Genomic DNA, 20,827 nt, shown 5'->3' on the forward strand with positions numbered 1-20,827 from the left:
AGAGAGAGAGAGAGAGAGAGAGAGAGAGAGAGAGACCTCATAATATAAACCACTAGAAAGCAATAAATAACTACTCAAACGCAAAGATAAGAAGACCAGTAACTTAATACACGCCTGATAAACCGCAAAATAAACCACTCATAAATTTATCATGATGAAAAGCATATTTCAACACCTGAGATCGATTTGCCGCGATACCTGCTCAGCGTGGCGATTAGGGATCATAATTACCAAGATTTTGGGTCCACAGGTTCGAGTCCGGCAGGTAAAGGTGTGTGTGTGTGTGTGTGTGTGTGTGTGTGTGTGTGTGTGTGTGTGTGTGTGTGTGTGTGTGTGTGTGTGTGTGTGTGTGTGTGTGTGTGTGTGTGTGTGTGTGTGTCTCTCTCTCTCTCTCTCTCTCTCTCTGTGTGTGTGTGTGTGTGTGTGTGTGTGTGTGTGTGTGTGTGAGAGAGAGAGAGAGAGAGAGAGAGAGAGAGAGAGAGAGAGAGAGAGAGAGAGAGAGAGAGAGAGAGAGAGAGAGAGAGAGAGAGAGAGAGAGAGAGAGAGAGAGAGAGAGAGAGAGAGAGAGAGAGAGAGAGAGAGAGAGAGAGAGAGAGAGAGAGAGAGAGAGAGAGAGAGAGAGAGAGAGAGAAAGAGAGAGAGTCATTTGAACACTTGGATAGAATTGCATGAATCACCGTAACTGTTAAAAAGAACTAAGAACACTAAGAAGAATTTTAAATATTAGCGATGTTCATAATGACTTTGGTATTTACGTAGTAGTAGTATAAGTAGTAGTAGTAGTAGTAGTAGTAGTAGTAGTGGAAGTAGTGGTGGAATATTGACGTCACTATATATACCACAATCATCAATAACAACAACAAAAACAGCAATGATATCAACCCCACACCTGTAATCTACCCTCATTGAACTCTACCTGTCCGCCGTGACGCTAGCAACGCAGGTGAGACTTTTAAGGCAGGTGTGACAAATGACGCTTATTGTTGTGGGCCACCTCACGCTGTATTAGGAGATTGTGGCGCTGGGGGGGATGAAGTCTCAGTCTCTCAGTCTCTCAGTCTCAGTCTCAGTCTTTCTCTCAGTCTTTCTCTCAGTCTCTCTCTCAGTCTCTCTCTCTCTCTCTCTCTCTCTCTCTCTCTCTCGAGCCCACAAAGCCACTTCTACGCAACACTCTTTATTACAAAATTCGATGGCATGAAAAATAGCTTTACACCACTTTGTTACTTATACTCCATCCTCCCCCCCTCCCCCTCTTTGTGACGTTATCCCCTCTCCCCCCCCTCCCCCCTCTTCCATCATAGCAGAGTCCAATCTACACCTTACACCCTCACCCCTCTAACTATAATCATCTTAGCACTTCTTCCAATCCACTCCCTCACCTCCTCCTCCTCCTGTATTACAAAACACTCAGCAATTCACACGACTGAGGATTAAGATAAACATTACATTAACTAGGGTGAGAGAGAGAGAGAGAGAGAGAGAGAGAGAGAGAGAGAGAGAGAGAGAGAGAGAGAGAGAGAGAGAGAGAGAGAGAGAGAGAGAGAGAGAGAGAGAGAGAGAGAGAGAGAGAGGTGTGTGTGTGTGTGTGTGTGTGTGTGTGTTGTACTTAAGAACTCACATCTGTTTGTACTTACATTTAATTCATACTTATGTTTCCCTTTGTTGTCATGCCAGTGTCCGTGTCCGTGTGTGTGTGTGTGTGTGTGTGTGTGTGTGTGTGTGTGTGTGTGTGTGTGTGTGTGTGTGTGTGTGTGTGTGTGTTAAGAAAGCTTTTTGCTGGCTGGTGTTAAGTGCATGATTTGAAGAAGCCAAGGAGTCAATCACCCACCATTCCTTTAGCCAGTCAATCAGTCAGTCAGTCAGTCAACAAATCAGTCGATCAGGCAATCACTCAGCCATTCGGGTAGCCAGCTAGAGAGTCAATTAATCAGTCAGCCAATCAGACAGTTATTCAGTCAATCACTCAGTCCTCCAATCAGTTAGTCAGCCAGTCAATCAGTTAGTCAACAGTTCAGTTAGTAAACCAGTCGGTCAGTCAGTCAGTCAGTCGGTCAGCCAGGCAGTCAGTCAGTCAAGCCACACACACACACACACACACACACACACACACACACACACACACACACGGGGTAGCAACTTACCACACCAGAAAGTAAAAGAACGAGATTATGTTACTAGCTTGGAACTTTATCAATAGTCTTTTTTTCTTCATATTCTTTCCCTGTATAGATTTTCTTTTTTTGGCCGTCTTCCGATTGTGTCTAATAGGCCACTTTGTATATCTGTGTATGAGCTAGGGGGGGGGGGGGGAGGATTGTAACATTGAGGCCACACCGGTTTTGTAACGTGTAGTAGTAATAATAGTAGTAGTAGTAGTAGTAGTAGTAGTAGTAGTAGTAGTAGTAGTAGTAGAAAAAGAAGAAAAAGAAAAAAAGAAGAAAAGGAAAAGAAGGAGAAAAGAAAAAGAAGAAGAAAAAGAAGAAGAAAAAAAAGAAAAAGAGAGAGAGAGAGAGAGAGAGAGAGAGAGAGAGAGAGAGAGAGAGAGAGAGAGAGAGAGAGAGAGAGAGAGAGAGAGAGAGAGAGAGAGAGAGAGAGAGAGAGAGAGAGAGAGAGAGAGTTTACTTTATATATATATTCTTTCATTCGTGCTTCCAGTAATATGTGTGTTGCTTCGTCATGATTCCTTGTTTTTCGCTTACTGTATTACTTGGAAGAGCAGGAGGAGGAGGAGGAGGAGGAAAAGGAGGATGAATCGGAGGTTTGAACATCACTAAACTTCAAGCAACAGGTGATTTCTCTCTCTCTCTCTCTCTCTCTCTCTCTCTCTTCATGCCTTATTTGTCACCTCCTTTCTCATTTCTATTTACACAAACTATTGACACCCATCCACACACACACACACACACACACACACACACACAGGGGCGGATACAGGGGGGGCCCAGGGGGCCCGGGCCCTCCCCAAAATCTCCCCAGAAAATCTCGAGTGTATGCAGATAGTGTGTACAGAACTGACACGCTTTTAATGTGCTGCAGCTATAATACGGAATGTGTCGTCGGCTGCAAGCATATGCAGGCGCGGATACGGAGGTGGGGAGCCAGATGTCACGGGCCCCCCAAAAAAATGTTAGGATAACTAAAATATTTGAAATACCCATGAATTGAGAAAACATAGAACATATTTAAGAAACCCCTAAAAAGCAAGAGAGCTGGGGAGCGAAGCCGGCCCCCGCTAGATAGCTCTGGACGCTGTCCTCCAAACTTTAAAAAAAAAATCCTCCTCTATAAGTTCCTTGGGGGTGGACGGGATGCGCAGGCAAGATTTATTTTTCTTCGGTGTCTGATGGAATTTTTCACTCTCCTGCATCTCCATCTGCTAAAATGTCCACTTTCTGAGAGAGTCAAAACGAAAACTGGTACCTTTCTGTTGCATTTCTGGAGCACTCAGGATTTTCTTTATATTGAATATTATATTGAATATTATAGAGCAAGATTTAAAGGCCTAGGAAAAAATCTTTGTGACCTCATTCCTCACATGCAAGCAGAAAGTGAATTTTAGTGCAGGCCACTATCATCATTCGGCACTTCGAAGAGGAAATAAGGGAAAACTGCCTTGCCTTTGTGCACGCCCAAGACCTCACCGGTAAAGGTTTAGCCTGGCTCCTTTTGCCCACCGTTGAAGACCTCGGATTGGACATTGCCAAGTGCAGGGGACTTGGTTTCGATGGAGCAAGTGCCCTGATGGGAAAATTCAAAGGGTGTGCCGCAGTACTCATGAAGAAGTACACCCTGGCCAAGACAATCCACTGCTTTAACCACCGGCAGAATCTAGTACTGACGAAGGCGTGTGACGTCAAGGAAGTGAAGATCGCTCTTCAAACACTGACCGAGGTGTACAACTTCGTTCATTCTTCGAATATGCGCCAAGCGCGAAAAGCTTGTTCCCCTGTGCCCCACCAGGTGGATTGAGAGGCATGACGCAGTGCTGGTTTTCGTTGAATTTCTGCCTGTCATCGCTGTTTTCTCGAGGAAGAACTTGACGCCACCGCAGGGCACCTTCTCATCGCCATACGTGTTCCCCGCTTTCTCGTTGGACTGGTTGTAGTGGAGTGTATATTGGCGCATACTCTCGAGCCGAGCCGAACTCTTCAGAGAAAAGATGGCGACCTGGTGTCAGCCTATGCCACGATTCGTGGCATCGAGACCATTTTTGCCAAGTTCAGAGCAGATACGGAGAATCATTTCCACGACGTGTTCATGAAAGCGGAAGAGCTTTTGGTCGAGGTGGGGTCATCGCATGACACCATCCCTGTGCCACGACTCTGTGGACGACAGACTCAGCGATCAAATGTTCCGTGCGAGAATGCTGAGGAGTACTACCGCCGGGCGGTGAACATTCCGTTCGTGGACCACGTCTTGGCTGAGTTGAAGAGTCGGTTCGGCGACGACACAGTGCCTGTCGCACTTCAGCTCAAGCAACTCCTCAAAGGCCCCGAAACGGATGTTGCGGCTGTGCTTCAAGCGGCGAAGCTCTACGAGCTCGACATCGAATCCCTGACACTCGTGAAGGCGGAAGCGGAGCGCTGGGCATTATCTGTTCCGGTCTTCCAAACTATCAAAGAAGCCCAGGCACACGCTAACACCAGAATGTTCCCTAATCTCGCCATTCTCTTGAAAACTCTGTTGACGCTTCCAGTCTCCAACGCGGAAGCCGAGAGGTCTTTCTAAGCATTGAAAAGGCTGAAAAGCTATCTGAGGAGTACCGTCGGCCAAGAGCGCCTGAACGGACTTGCCCTCCTCTGTCTCCACTATGATATCCCCATTTCAGTCGAGAGTGATAAGCAAATTCGGCGAAAAAAACCGCCGACTACTCTTTGCTTAGTGGGGCACTTGTTGAATACTTGGGAATTTGTAAATTTATTTCTTTAGATCAGCCAATCTTTGCAAATGTGTTACCTCAATCCCATGTAAAAGAAGCCCTATAAGAATTCCTTTTTATCTTCAGCTGTGTCTAATTTTACATATTAACTTTTTTTTGTAAAGGTTAGGTTTGTAATTTATATATGACCTGTATTATGATCACCCTTGCTGCTTACATATCGAAATAAACGTTTAGCTTTCTTCGAATGCTCGAATGGTGACTTCTACATGTTCAGATTTGCCTTTTCTCTGGTCGGATGTACAATTTGAAATGTTTCTTGTTATTGCTTGCGAGCTTAAATATTGAATGCACTTCATATATATATAAATATATATATATATATATATATATATATATATATATATATATATATATATATATATATATATATATATATATATATATAGATATTTTATGAAATTTTACAATCGGGCCCCCCCCAAATTAATTTTCTGGATCCGCCCCTGCACGCACACACACACACACACACACACACACACACACACACACACACACACACACACACACATATTCACCCACACCCACACCAACACCCACGCAAACACACACACACAAAACGGCTTATTACACACACCCAAGACACGTGCAAAACCAAACAAAAAATAAAACCATAAAAAACAAACCGTTACAAAACTTTTTTTCCGTAATAAATCAATTTACAATTCGTACCTAATGATAATCACCCTCTCACACCTGTTACCTTATTACTAAAGGTGCAATATAAAGGTATTTGCTTGTAATCAGGGCGGTGAATCCCCCTAAATCCCACGTCTTGAGTTAATAGCCTCGTTGTAAACACTTGGATCCCCTCCTCGTAAAGCTGATCCCGTCATAAAGGGGTTCGGGGTGACACGGATTAAGCGGGGCGGGAGGCGACGCTTAACTCCTTTATTTATTTATTTATTTTGCAATGTGCTTGTTTTTCGTACTGTCTCTGATAAGAATGTGAAAAAATAAGAGTGTTCAAGTAATAGCAGTAGTGATAGTGTGGTAGAGCTAGTAGTAGTAGTAGTAGTAGTAGTAGTAGTAGTAGTAGTTATTGTTGTTGTTGTTACTTCTTTTAATAGTAGTAGTAGTAGTAGTAGTAATATATTTTCGCTACACTCATTCTCATATAAAAAAATATAAAGAAACACTTACCAAGATAACAGTAGTAGTGGTAGTTAGCAGTAGTAGTAGTAGTAGTAGTAGTATATTTTATCTACCCTCTTTCTCTAATAAAAACGTTAAAAAAAACCTGCACAAGTAGCAATAGTGGAAGAGTTAGTAGTAGTAGTAACTTCCTTATTACCACTATTACTATTTCAAACAATAAAACCGCAAATAAAATTAAAAAACAAACAAACAAAAAAAAAACAATTCTGCTGCAGGAAGGTGAAGGAGTGTGGTCGTCGGGTGCGGACAAGTGTGCCGAGTGATGGCCGACAGGTGTGTTCGCGGGAGCTGGACTGGTATTTGAGTTGGCCAGTGAACCCTCCCCTCTCCCCTTCCCATGCACTTCCCTCCCCCTCCCCTGCACAGCCAAAGAGAGGGAAGGGACTACTGGGGACACAAGGGGGAGGGGAGGGGGAGATTAAAGTATTGGTGATTAAACGAAGGGATGGGGACAAGAAGGGGAGGGGAAGGGATTGGGTTAGGAGGGGATGGGAGGCGAGGAGGAAAGGGGAGGGAGGGGATTAGGAGGAGAAGGGGTTAGGAGGGGAAGGGATGGGAGGATAAGAAAGGATGGGAAGGAATAGGTGAAGAAATGGGGATAAAGAGGAGATGGGAAGCGAGGATAGCGAGAGGAGGGGAGAGGATACGATGGATAGGAAGGGGAGGGGGAAGGGAAAGTGTGGGTGAATAAATGGGGTTAGGAGGGGAATGGATAAGAGAATAGGAAGGGGAGAGGAGGGGGCAGGGGAGGTATGGGTAAAGAAATGGAGATAAAAAAGGGGATGGGATAAGAGGAGAGGAGGGTAGGAGAGGGTGAAGGTGGGGAAGAGGGGAGGGGAGAAGGGGAGGAAGAGGTGAAGGTGAAGAAACAGGGAGGAAGGGGTGAGTGTGGAGGAGCTGGGTGTAGGGCAGGAAGGAAAGGGTGTGGGTGGAGGGAGAGGATGTGAGAGAGGGAAGGAAAGAAAGGGTTAAGGGAGAGGGGGGTCAGGAAGGGGTGTGGGGTGCAAGAAGAGGGTGTGTTTGGAGGGAAAGGGTTAAGGGAGAGGGGGTCCGGAAGGGGTGTGGAGTGGAGGAACAATGGGGGGCCGGGGAGGGGGAGTAAGAGGTTCGTTCAGTACAGTTTAAAAGCAACACAAGAAACACACAACCCTCTTCCACTTCTCGCAACTCTATTTTTTTTTTAACTTTATTTTTGCTTTCCACGTGACTCCCTCCTTCCTTCCTCACTACGCTTCTCAAAACTCATACCGATTGTTTTGTTTCCTTCCTCACCACCACCACCACCACCATCACCACCACCTTCGACAACCACCAAATAGTTTTCCTCATTCCTCTGTATCTTCACCTTTTTTTCTCTCTCTCTCACAGTCGCCCGTTTTAACTTTTTTTTTCTCTCTCTCTTTTCTCCACTTTCTATCCTCCACTTCTTTCTTTAGCTTTCCTCTCTCTTCCTTCCTCTTTCCTTCGCCTACTTTCTCTTCCTCCTTCGCAATCCTCTCTCTGTCTTTCCTTCCTCATCTACAAACACCTTTCTTTAACTTTTTCTTCAGCTCTATTTTAGCTTTCTCTCCCTTCCTTCCTCTTTCCTCCGCCTACTTTCCCTTCATCTTTCACAGCCCTCTCTATAGCTTTCCTTTCTTCTTCAGCACTTTTTTTAGCTTTTTCATTTCCTTTACCTCTATTTACCTCCTTCACGGCCCTCTCTAAAGCTTTCCTTCTACACAAGCACAGATTTAGCTTTTCTTTTCACCTCTATTTTAGCTTTCCTCTCTCTTCTTTCCTCTTCACCTACTTTCCCTTCACAATCTTTACGACTCTTAATCCTTCCTTGCTGCCCACCACCACCACCTGTTCACCTTCCCCTTCCCCTTTCCTCCCCTCCTTCCACACTTTCCCCTTCCTCCTCCCCAAACCTCCACTAACACCTGCTCCACTCTCCCCCTCCTCCCTCTCTCTCTCTCTCACCTCTCCACAACCACCACCACCACCATGGACTTCATAATTTCCACCTCCGTCATCACACACACACACACTAATTCCTCTCATGTGTAAACAGAGGCGACCTAATAGTACGTCATCGTCCTCTCGCAACTAGACAACAAACAAGCAAACAAAAACAACAACACGTCATGCTCACCTGCGCGACCTTGAGCCACCCCGACAAACACCTGCTGGGCGGCCACGCACCCCGACACTAACCCTGCGGCACACCGACAACCTCCCTCGGCAACGGCTCAACACACACTGAGTGACGATAGACTTGACTCGAGGGAGGTTCCGGACTGCGATATGACGTCACGAGCAGGCAGCCAATCCGAGCCCCCGCCTCCCCCAAGTTGAGTCTACGTTACCCAGTCATGCAGAACTTTCTTTTTACACCGTGGACGTAAGGAGGTTCAGGTTAATGACTTCTGCAGGTGTCTGGGTTACCTGGCCACCTTGCTAATCACTAACTACCAATTACTACTACTACTACTACTACTACTACTACTACTACTACTGGAACAATCTTCCTTCATCTGTATTTCCTCCTGCCTACGACTTGAACTCTTTCAAAAGGAGGGTATCAGGACACCTCTCCTCCCGAAATTGATCTTTCTTTCGGCCACCTCTTTTGATTCTTTTTTGGGAGCAGCGAGTAGCGGGCTTTTTTTATTATTGTTTTCTTTTTTTGTGTGCCCTTGAGCTGCCTCCTTTGTTGTAAAGCAAACAAACTATTATTACTACTATTACTACTATTACTACTACTTCTACGACTACTACTACTACTACTACTACTACTACTACTACTACTACTACTACTACTACTACTACTACTACTATTACTACTATTACTACTTCTACTATTACTAGTACTAGTACTTGCTTTACTCACTCTGTGTGTGCTCTTAGGAGGGGCAGAGAAGTGATGGAGAGATTAGATAAAACAAGGTGAGAGAGAGAGAGAGAGAGAGAGAGAGAGAGAGAGAGAGAGAGAGAGAGAGAGAGAGAGAGAGAGAGAGAGAGAGAGAGAGAGAGAGAGAGAGAGAGAGAGAGAGAGAGAGAGAGAGAGATGAATATATGGGAAACTGGGTGATAATTGGAAGACAAAATCAGATGACAGAGATAGTTTGGTGCAGCTTTAGCGTGCGGTCTACCCAGCCATTTACACTTTAGCGTGCGGTCTACCCAGCCATTTACACTTTAGCGTGCGGTCTACCCAGCCATTTACACTTTAGCGTGCGGTCTACCCAGCCATTTACACTTTAGCGTGCGGTCTACCCAGCCATTTACACTTTAGCGTGCGGTCTACCCAGCCATTTACACTTTAGCGTGCGGTCTACCCAGCCATTTACACTTTAGCGTGCGGTCTACCCAGCCATTTACACTTTAGCGTGCGGTCTGCCACTGTACTTACTTACAATTCAGCGTGCAGTCTACCTCAGCTACAGGAACCTTACACTGCAGATGATGAAAAGCAAGTTGAATAGTGCCGAATAATGATTTATCATTATTCAGAAGATTGTTTTCTCGTAAAAATGCAACTGTATTAACAGCCTTGCAGTTATACAGCAGAACAAGTTATACTGATGTTATCGGCTTCAGTGTGAGGAGGATAGTAATATGGGTTTTCAGTGATTGTCCTTTTATATAGACCGGCCAGGATCACTCAGGTGACACGACAACACAAGCTGAGTCTCCGGAGACAGGTTAGGTCATTACATAGCTTAATATAGACTTTGGTGACTGTGGTCAGGTCATTATTCAGGTCAGGAGCACTCAAGTAACAATAACAAATCAGATGAGGTCTCAGGAGACAAGACTGTTCAGGTCAGTATGTAGCTTAGAATACACATACTGAGGTAGACTACAAATACTGCGGTAGCCCGCACGCTAAAGTAGCACCAATAAATGAATTAATATATATATATATATATATATATATATATATATATATATATATATATATATATATATATATATATATATATATATATATATATATATATATATATATATATATATATATATATATATATATATATATATATATATATATATATATATATATATATATATATATATATATATATATATATATATATATATATATATATATATATATATATATATATATATATATATATATATATATATATATATATATATATATATATATATATATATATATATATATATATATATATATATATATATATATATATATATATATATATATATATATATATATATATATATATATATATATAAAAGACAGACTTTAAGGTCAAAATTACGTCGGGAAATCCAGTTATATTATCATTGTTGTCAAGACACTTCCACCTCTGCAAACACACACAGTCGAGGGAGGAAGGAAGACCAGCACATCACCAAAGGAGATTATCATATACATACAAGTTTTTGTTAGAAAATGAATGGCACGTCGAGTAACTGAACAACTTTACTGTTAAGCCTTACAACTTTCCTTTACTATGCACACCCTGCCTCGGACAACGATGTGAGAAGGTCGATTGAGATATTCACTCTATATTGGGTAGCACCGTCTGACCACAAGGCGCTCACTGCCACCCGCGGCGGGCGGCTGAGCAGACCAGGAAGAATCAGGACCGTAAAACTGGTGGCTGCTGAGAAATCATTGTCGCTTCATGCACATAAAAAAGAATGAATAAATCAGAAAAAAAACATTATAATCTCAACCTGATAATTGTCCCCTGACATTTTGAACAGTGCATCTTTTACCTTGGAATGTAAAATAAGTGTGAGTAAATGAATGTGTGTGTGTGTGTGTGTGTGTGTGTGTGTGTGTGTGTGTGTGTGTGTGTGTGTGTGTGTGTGTGTGTTTACGTCGCGGCCTATTGCGCCATTAGGCTTCTCTCTGATGGGGTCTGATGGTCGGCCCAGCCCGTTGTGGCGCAGGCGAGTATTTATAGTGGCGCCATCTTGTATTAGCTCGTTGCACCCCCAGGGCCAATACATATAAATAAATTAGGCATTTGACTTATGTCTCGCCTCAACCACGAGTTTTCACCCTAGTTGGGGTTCCAGCCACCACGGGTAGTGGGGAACGTAAAGTTGCCAACAACGGCGTTAGCTCGAAAGATCAGTTATTTCATATGAAAATTAATGGGTAAGAATACCTTAAAATGGTGAAAGTATTGAATAGAAGCACATCATATCCAATAAAATAGGGTTTTGTAAGGCTATAGTGAGCGTTTGAATGTAAAACGATTTTGATGAGGCACTCTGTCTGTCTGGCAACACCCCGCAATTATTACATTTGAAGGTCGATACCTCAGACGAAGACCCAGGACTTACGCCTGCCCGGGACCAATATCTATCTAATATTTGATAGATGTTGCCGGGAACAACTTTAGCTACTCGCGCCGAGTCTCAGATTAACACCCAGGATATAGGACTCCACATTACCGGTTTGGGCCCTTAAGGCGAGCCTGAGACGAAGTGTTAGCTTTATAAGTATGGGAGGCTACCGGAGGCCGGCCGGGAACTGGAACCCCAAAAGCTGTTTAATAAATCGGCCGTTAGGCCACTCGCCGCAGACTGAAAAATCTCAGCTGTACGGGGATTCGAACCCGCGTCCCTCCTGAAATTCCTGGACGCGGCGCGGGCACGCTAACCACTGAGCCCCATGTGTGTGTGTGTGTGTGTGTGTGTGTGTGTGTGTGTGTGTGTGTAGGGGTCCATGGTCCTTGGATTCATCAGGGTTTTCCTGGCGGGCTGGCGTCACTATTGTGCATGGATTGGGTTGAAATAAAACATTTTGAAGTCGTATACCTGTAGCTCCGGAACAGAGGCGTTCATGTCCCGCATACGTCGACAAACGCGGCGGTGTAGGTCACTAAGCTCCTCGTCGTGGGCGTGGGCGGCCAGCACCTCGCACCACGCCTGCATGAAGAAGGTGCCAAGCTCTGGGTCTCGCGGCGCCCTGAAGGTGTTGATGCAGGAATACAGGGTCATCATGTCTCTCGGCTCCGAATGCTGCCGCGACATGCCGTCGTAACTGATCTGTCTCGTGCGACAAAAGTTGACGAAAAACAGCTTGGGTTTACCCTTGAGGGCGGGGCATTCGGTGTCCGTGAATCTGTAACGCACGTCATCCAGCCTCATGCAGTCCTGCTCTCGACGGCTGGCAGTATAGAAAATCTGGTCGTCCTTCCCGTGGCTCAGAATGAATACGATGAGGCAGTCGTAATTTCTCAGGCAGGGGTCGTTCTGGGTGCTGGCGAGGGCCTGCTCCGTCTCAGACCTGCTCTTGTTCTCATGTAGATACACGAGGTAGCCCATGCGGCGGAACAACGTTTGGAGGTTGAAGGAGTCCCGTTTGGCGCCGTGACGCTCGTGTTGTCCGTGTCCGGGGAAGCAGTAGTTGAAGATGAGCACCAGGCCGCGGGGCACCGAGAGGTTGCGGTACACTTTGTCAGACGGAAGAAAAAGTCTCAACCCCGTCATCACCCGCCACGGGAACACCCACGAGCCGTCAGCCTGTGGGGGAGGGCGTATGAGTGACGGACGTGAGGGAGGGATGCCGCGGCCCTTTGAGGGACAGTGAAGTGAGGGAGGAATGTAGACCTTCAGAAGCAACCATTACAAAGGCAAGACACAGCCAAGAGTGACTGGAGAGATTTACTCAAGCCTGGTGCTCCGTGATGTGTCCTTACTGTTACTAACCACACTCACCTGGTCCACTGTTCTCCCAACGCCGATCGGCAGCGAATCAAATTTGCTCCCGGGCACTTGGTCGCCACGTATCTGAAAACACAAACATAACTTTATTTAAATAACGAGAGGAATGTCGCATGCCAGCTTACAATGTATCAAGGAACAATCATCACCTCTGTCTGAGGGAGAAAAACGTGAAAATTTCTCACCGTTAGCCGTCCAAAATCAGAAAGTGGTTGCTGCGTCCCCGTCCTCTTCCTCCCCTTGTGTCTGTCGCTCCTCAAGTGCTCAAGACAAGGGGCGGCTCCGGTTAAGTTCTTGTCGCAAACACGGCACCTGAAGGCTTGGCCGTCGCCCCTCTCATCCACGCCGTCGTTCAGGACCCGCTGCGGTTCGGGGTCATGTCTTGTGGCACGAGCCAAGCCTTCACTCGGCAACAGTAAGGCGTCGAGAATGACTGCAGCAGGCTGGGGAGGGGAAAAGGGAAGTGGAAGTTCGAGGGGCACACACACACACACACACACACACACACACACACACACACACATACACACACACATTCCGTGGCGCAACTGGTTACAGAGCCGCGCTGCCAGGCTTCACTGTCTGACAGGGCGGCGGTTCGAGCCCGCTCAGGCCGGATTCTTTCCGCTGACTAGGAGTGGTTTCTGTCCCCCCTTGAGCAAGGAGGATGAGGTGTGTGGTGTGTGAGATCCTGGCAGTACCCATAGACACAGTGTTGCTGCCAGATTTTAGAAGAGCAAATTACGAGGGGCTTCGAAGACATCTGGAAGAGGTAAACTGGGAAAATTTAGGGATTCATGAGGGCCAGAACTGTGGGTTGAAGAGCCAGAAGAACCAGGTAGAAATAATTTAGTTAGAGTAGTAGTAGAGGGGCAGGGACAGCATATACCCCAGCGAACACTTAGAAAAGAAAACAATGACTCATGGGCTAAAACACGAGATAGGTTTAAAGAAGGGAATTTATAAGAAAATAAAGAATGGTGAAACACATCTCTGGGGCCGGTATGTCGAACTATCTAGATTAGAGAAGAAAAACACTAGGGTAGCAAAATGGAACTATGAGATTAAAACAGCAAAAGAGGCGAAATATAATCCTAAGGGCTTCTTTCAGATGTATAAAACAAAAGCAAGGGACAAAATTGGACCCCTGAAAACAAACACAGGCGAGCTAGTGGAAAATTACGAAAATATGAGCACATTGTTGAACGACTACTTCGTTTCAGTATTCACACAAGAGGATCGAACGACTATTCCGGAAAGGGTTCAGGTGTACGAGGGCGGGGATGGTGACAAATTGAGGGATATAATCATCACCAGGCAAGTAGTCCAGGATAAGATAGATAAGCTTAAGAAGAATAAGTCGCCAGGTCCTGACGAGATATTTCCTCGATTATTAAAGGAATGCAAGGAGGTACTCAGTGACCCACTAACCGACATCTTTAAGATGTCGGTAAATACTGGTTATGTGCCCAGCCTATGGAAAGTAGCGAATGTGACGCCGATTTTCAAAAAGGGGGACAGGTCAGCTAATTTAGACTATCGCCCAATTAGCTTAACATCGGTTATAGGCAAGATGCTGGAGTCCATAATAGCCAGGAATATTCGGGAGCATCTAAAGTAACATTGCTTAATTCACGACTCGCAGCATGAGTTCACGAAAAGTAGGTCATGCCTTACCAATCTCTTGTCCTTCTACAATAAAGTATCTAAGGCGGTAGATAGAGATGATAACTATGATGTAATTTATCTTGATTTTAGTAAAGCGTTTGACAAAGTTCCTCATCACCGACTGTTGCATAAATTACAGGCTCACGGAGTAGAGGGTAAAGTTTTAAATTGGGTCAAGGCGTGGCTTATCCATAGGAAGCAAAGAGTGCAAATCAATGGTAAAAGATCTGACTGGGGCTGTATTACGAGTGGGGTGCCACAAGGTTCGGTATTAGGTCCATTGTTGTTTGTTATTTATATCAGTGACTTTGATACAGGAATTAGTAGTGATTTTTATTTTTTATTTTTTTTTACAGCTAAGGCGACAGCTCAAGGGCGCAAAGAAAAATATATAAAAAAGCCCGCTACTCACTGCTCCTGAATAGAGGTCAAGGAGTGTCCAAAAAGAGACGTCAACTTCGGGAGGAGAGATGTCCTGATACCCTCCTCTTGAAAGAGTTCAAGTCGTAGGCAGGAGGAAATACAGATGAAGGAAGATTGTTCCAGAGTTTACCAGCGTGAGGGATGAAAGAGTGAAGATGCTGGTTGACTCTTGCATAAGAGGTTTGGACAGTATAGGGATGAGCATGAGTAAAAAGTCGTGTGCAGCGGGGCCGCGGGAGGGGGGGAGGCATGCAGTTAGCAAGTTCAGAAGAGCAGTCAGCATGAAAATATCGATAGAAGATAGAAAGAGAGGCAACATGGCGGCGGAATTTGAGAGGTAGGAGACTATCAGTATGAGGAGGAGAGCTGATGAGACGAAGAGCCTTTGACTCCACTCTGTCAAGGAGAGCTGTGTGAGTGGACCCCCCCCCACACACACATGAGATGCATACTCCATACGAGGGCGGACAAGGCTCCTGTAAATGGATAGCAACTGTGAGGGGGGGAAGAACTGGCGGAGACGGTACAGAACGCCCAGCCTAGAGGAAGCTGATTTAGTAAGAGATGAGATATGAAGTTTCCAGTTGAGATTTTGAGTTAAGGATAGACCGAGAATGTTTAGTGTTGAAGAAGGTGATAGCTGGGTGTTGTCAAAGAATAGGGGATAGTTGTTTGGAAGATTGTGTCGAGTGGATAGGTGGAGAAACTGTGTTTTTGAGGCGTTAAAGGACACCAGGTTCCTCTTGCCCCAATCGGAAATAATAGTAAGGTCTGAGGCTAAGCGTTCTGTTGCCTCCAGCCTTGAATCGTAAAGTTCCTGTAGAGTGGGTCTTCTATTAAAAGAAGTTGAGTAATGCAGAGTGGAGTCATCGGCGAAAGAATGGATAGAACAGTTCGTTTTGGAAAGAAGATCATCAATGAACAACAGAAAGAGAGTGGGAGATAGGACAGAACCCTGTGGGACACCACTGTTAATAGGTTAAGGGGAAAAACAGTGACCGTCCACCACAGCAGAAATAGAACGGTCAGAAAGGAAACTGGAGATAAAGGTACAGAGAGAAGGATAGAAACCGTAGGAGGGTAGTTTAGAAAGCAAATATTTGTGCCAGACCCTATCAAAAGCTTTTGATATGTCCAGCGCAATAGCAAAGGTTTCACCGAAACGGCTAAGAGAGGATGACCAAGAGTTAGTTAGGAAGGCAAGGAGATCGCCAGTAGAACGCCCCTTGCGGAACCCATACTGGCGATCAGATAGAAGGTTAGAAGTGGAAAGGTGTTTTTGAGTCTTCCGGTTAAGGATTGATTCAAAAGCTTTAGATAGACAGGAAAGTAAAGCTATAGGGCGGTAGTTTGAGGGATTGGAACGGTCACCCATCTTAGGCACAGGCTGTACAAAGGCATACTTCCAGCAGGAAGGAAAGGTAAATGTTGATAGGCAGAGACGAAAGAGTTTGACCAGGCAGGGTGACAGCACGGAGGCACAGTTTGTAAGGACAATAGGAGGCACTCAATCAGGTCCATAAGCCTTCTGAGAATTGAGGCCAGAGAGGGCATAGAAAACATCATTTGGAAGAATTTTAATAACAGGCATAAAGGAGTCAGAGGGGGGATGAGTAGGAGGATTATGCCCAGAATCGTCCAGGGTGGAGTTCTTACAGAAAGTTTGATTGATGTCAGTAGGTTTGCTGATGATACCAAGATCGGTAGAGTAATTGAGTCGGATCAGGACGCTAGTATTCTCCAGGATGAACTAAACAGATTGTATGACTGAGTGGATAAATGGCAGATGGAGTTCAATGTAGGGAAGTGCAGTATTCTGAGTGTAGGTAGGAACAACCCCTCACATAACTATTGCTTAAATGACACTCCCATGAGCAGGTCTGGGTGCGAGAGGAATTTAGGGGTCTTAGTGAGCTCTGATCTCCGTCCAAGGGCACAATGCATTCAAGCTAGAAATCGAGCAAACAGGGTACTGGGTTTTATATCAAGGAACGTAAGCAACAGAAGCGCCGAAGTCTTCCTCAAGCTATATTTAGCATTAGTTAGACCTCATCTTGACAATGCGGTTCAGTTCTGGTAACTTTACTATAGAATGGATATCAAAATGTTAGAATCGGTGCAGAGGAGGAAGACTAAGATGATTCAAGGGTTACGAAACTTGCCATACGACTCAAACAGTTAAACTTGCATTCTCTAGAAAGGCGAAGGGTGCGAGGAGACATGATCGAGGTTTATAAACGGATGAAGGGCTTTAATAAGGGGGATATTCATAAGGTTCTGTTGGTAAGAGAACCGGGTAGGACACGTAGTAATGGGTTTAAACTGGATTAATTCAGATTCAACAGGGACATAGGCAAAAATTGGTATACTAACAGAATGGTAGATGAGTGGAACAGGCTGAGCAGTCATGTGGTGAGTACCAATACAATTGTCACATTCAGAAATAGATTAAATAAATTCATGGACAGCGATATTAGGTGGGGTTAGATTCACAGGTTAGGTTAGGTTCAAAGGAGTTGCTTTGTACAGGCCTACCGCCCTCCTGCAGACTCCCACGTTTTTATGTTCTTATGTTCTGATGTCGGGAGGGTACCTGCTGGCGATTACGAGTCCAACACGTGATCAGGCCGTATTGAATTACACATACTTATCAATGGAGAGTTTTGCCTGAAGGTGCCCACTTCATAAGCGTGTTCGCTGGGGCATGGGAGCTGGAGGTATACTTTTTTTTTTACAGCACAGAGAGCAACTCAGGGGCAACAAAAAGAAGATGTAGGAAAAAAAGCCCGCTAACTGTTGCTCCCATATAGCGAAAAGTATAGAGTGCCAAAAAGAGAGGTCAATTTCTTGAAAGAGGTCAAGTCATAGGCAGGAGGAAATACAGACGAAGGAAGGCTGTTCCAGAGTTTACCAGTGAAGGGGATGAAAGAATGGAGATGCTGGTTAACTCTTACATAAGGGGTTTGGACAGTATAAGGATGAGCTTGAGTAGAAAGTCGTGAGCAGCGGAACCGCGGGAGGGGGGAGGCATGAGGTTAGCAAGTTCAGAAGAGCAGTCAGCATGAAAATATCGATAGAAGATAGAAAGAAATGCAACGTGGCTGTGGAATTTTAGAGGTAGAAAGCTGTCAGTAAGAGGAGGAGAGCTGATGAGACGAAGTGCCTTAGACTCCACTCGGTCCAAGACAGCTGTGTGAGTGGAGCCCCTCCACACGTGAGATGCATACTGCTGATTTAGCAAGAGAGGAGATATGAATTTCCAGTTAAGATTTTGAGTTAAGGATAGACCGAGAATGTTTAGTGCTGTAGAAGGTGACAGCTGAGTGTTGTCGAAGAATAGGGGATAGGTGTGTCGAGTTGATTGGTGGAGATATTGGATTTTTTAGGCATTGGAGGACACAAGGTTCCTTTTACTCCAATCGGAAATGATAGCAAGGTCTGAGGTTAAGCGTTCTGCAGCCTCCAGCCTGGAGTCATGTAATTCCTGTTGAGAGGGTCTTCTGTTGAAAGAAGCTGAATAATGCAGAGTGGAGTCGTCAGCGTATGAGTGGATAGGACAGTTTGTTATGTAAATAAGATCATTGATGAATAACAGGAGGAGAGTTGGTGATAGGACAGAGCCCTGTGGAACACCACTGATGATAGGTTTAGGGGAAGAACAGTGACCGTCTAACATAGCAGAGATAGAACGGCCGGAAGGGAAACCGGAGATAAAGAAATAGAGAGAAGGATAGAATCCGTGGAAGGCAGTTTAGAAAGCAAAGAGTTGTGTCAGACTCTGTCGAAAGCTTTCGATATGTCTAGCGCAAATGCGAAAGTTTCACCGAAACGGCTAAGAGAGGATGACCAAGAATCAGTTAAGAGAGCAAGAAGATCGCCAGTAGAACACCTCTTGCGGAACCCATACTAGCGATCAGATAGAAGGTCAGAAGCGGAAAGATGCTTTTGAATCTTCCGGTTAATGATTGATTCAAAAGCTTTAGATAAACATGAATGTAAAGCTATAGGGCGGTAGTTTGAGGGATTGGAGCGGTCACCCTTATTAGGCACAGGCTGTATGAAGGCGTACTTCCAGCAAGAAGGAAAGATAGATGTTGATAGGCAGGGACGAAAGAGTTTGGCCAGGCAGGGTGTCAGCACGGACCTGGGGGGGGGTGAGTATTGCTGCTGGGGTGGAGGGTTGGGAAATTGGGGGCTCTGAGACCTATACAGCCTCCAGCACGGTTCATACAAAGTGATCTAGATTACGATTTAGAAAAATGGCTTTTTCTCGATTCTAAAGTTGCTCGCACATAATGCGGAACTACTTCAAAAGTTCTGAACGTATAAAAAAGTTGTTTCACCAAAAGAAAGAGCGCAAAAAGATGTAAATTTCGGAGCCGAAGTTTTGCTCTATATATTTTCAAACATTATTTCTGAGTTTCTTTGTAGGATTTTTTTGGGAAAAAAATATATAATTATTTTTTCCTGACTTTTATATATATCTTAAAAAAAACTGGCTTCCAAATGCAAACAATACAATGTTGTATACGGTGTTAGGAAATCATGTAAATTGGACAAAAACTTTACGACTTATCCGATTTTTTAAGGGTGGAAAAACTGCAAAAAATGTAAAAACTGAAAAACTGTTCTTTGAAATACGCTTCAAAATGCACAGACCCATCCCGGAACAACCCCAATTGACATATAATTAGATAATAATAATTGGCCTAAAAATGAAAAAAAAAATCAGTGAAATGGATACCTTTTCAATCACGACACGAGGAATGTCCTCGAGGAAGAGGGGAAGCCGGGCGGGGTTCCTCAGCGCTTTCCTGGCAAGGTTATTGAAGTGGTCCATTCCTCGCAGGTGGGGTTCGACCTTCGTCAAGCTCTTGTCACACACCTCGCACCTGTAGCCGCTCTGTGTCCGCACCACCACGCCCCTGGTGATGGCGCGCTGCACCCTCTGTGGGGTGGATGTACACGTTATTATTGACAAGAATATTTGCAACATACCTACTAAGGCAAAATTTATCATTATTATTCTTATTCTTATATTCATTAATATTATTGTAATCCATGAAGGGATATTAAGGGAAAAAAATATAGACCCAAACAGAGCCCCCTCGATGAGCGGACATGGATATGAAAAATAAAAGTGACATAGTAAAGTAATGAGAAGAATATAAAAAAGAAAATCGTGTGTGTGTTGGAGAGTGAACACAACAATAAAAAAGCGTGTGTTGGAGAGTGAACACAACAATAAAAAAAAGTGTGTGTTGGAGAGTGAACACAACAATAAAAAAGTGTGTGTTGGAGAGTGAACACAACAATAAAAAAGTGTGTGTTGGAGAGTGAACACAACAATAAAAAAAGCGTGTGTTGGAGAGTGAACACAACAATAAAAAAAAGCGTGTGTTGGAGAGTGAACACAACAATAAAAAAAAGCGTGTGTTGGAGAGTGAACACAACAATAAAAAAGTGTGTGTTGGAGAGTGAACACAACAATAAAAAAGTGTGTGTTGGAGAGTGAACACAACAATAAAAAAAAGTGTGTGTTGGAGAGTGAACACAACAATAAAAAAAAGTGTGTGTGTTGGAGAGTGAACACAACAATAAAAAAAGTGTGTGTGTTGGTTAGTGAACACAATAATAAAAAAGTGTGTGTGTTGGAGAGTGAACACAACAATAAAAAAAAGTGTGTGTTGGTTAGTGAACACAACAATAAAAAAAAGTGTGTGTTGGAGAGTGAACACAACAATAAAAAAAAGTGTGTGTTGGAGAGTGAACACAACAATAAAAAAGTGTGTGTTGGAGAGTGAACACAACAATAAAAAAAAGTGTGTGTTGGAGAGTGAACACAACAATAAAAAAAGTGTGTGTTGGAGAGTGAACACAACAATAAAAAAGTGTGTGTTGGAGAGTGAACACAACAATAAAAAAAAGTGTGTGTTG

The 20,827-nt window shown here is 44.3% G+C and overlaps 2 protein-coding genes across 7 annotated transcripts in view; both read right to left on the bottom strand.

The window, feature by feature from the left end:
• LOC126995984 (organic solute transporter subunit alpha-like) overlaps positions 1 to 8,375 on the bottom strand; it is a 58,886-nt gene extending 50,511 nt beyond the window's left edge. For 3 of the 4 annotated variants that reach the window (XM_050855937.1, XM_050855935.1, XM_050855934.1), the window contains exon 1: positions 8,235 to 8,375. The gene's annotated coding sequence lies outside the window, so the exon portion shown is untranslated. The remainder of the gene's footprint in view (positions 1 to 8,234) is intronic. The other variant, XM_050855938.1, reaches the window with a different exon arrangement.
• A 2,148-nt stretch (positions 8,376 to 10,523) lies between these two features.
• Positions 10,524 to 20,827, bottom strand: part of LOC126995986 (caspase-2-like) — a 59,773-nt gene continuing 49,469 nt past the window's right edge. For 2 of the 3 annotated variants that reach the window (XM_050855950.1, XM_050855946.1), the window contains one exon: positions 10,524 to 11,989. In XM_050855950.1, coding sequence (XP_050711907.1) covers positions 11,843 to 11,989 — 147 coding nt within the window. In that variant the 3' untranslated portion in view covers positions 10,524 to 11,842. Of the gene's footprint in view, positions 12,599 to 12,793; positions 12,866 to 12,984; positions 13,243 to 19,634; positions 19,839 to 20,827 lie in introns of all 3 variants that reach the window. The other variant, XM_050855951.1, reaches the window with a different exon arrangement.

The sequence above is a fragment of the Eriocheir sinensis genome, chromosome 9 (genome assembly GCF_024679095.1).
Source record: "Eriocheir sinensis breed Jianghai 21 chromosome 9, ASM2467909v1, whole genome shotgun sequence".
In the NCBI taxonomy this organism is placed as follows: domain Eukaryota; kingdom Metazoa; phylum Arthropoda; class Malacostraca; order Decapoda; family Varunidae; genus Eriocheir; species Eriocheir sinensis.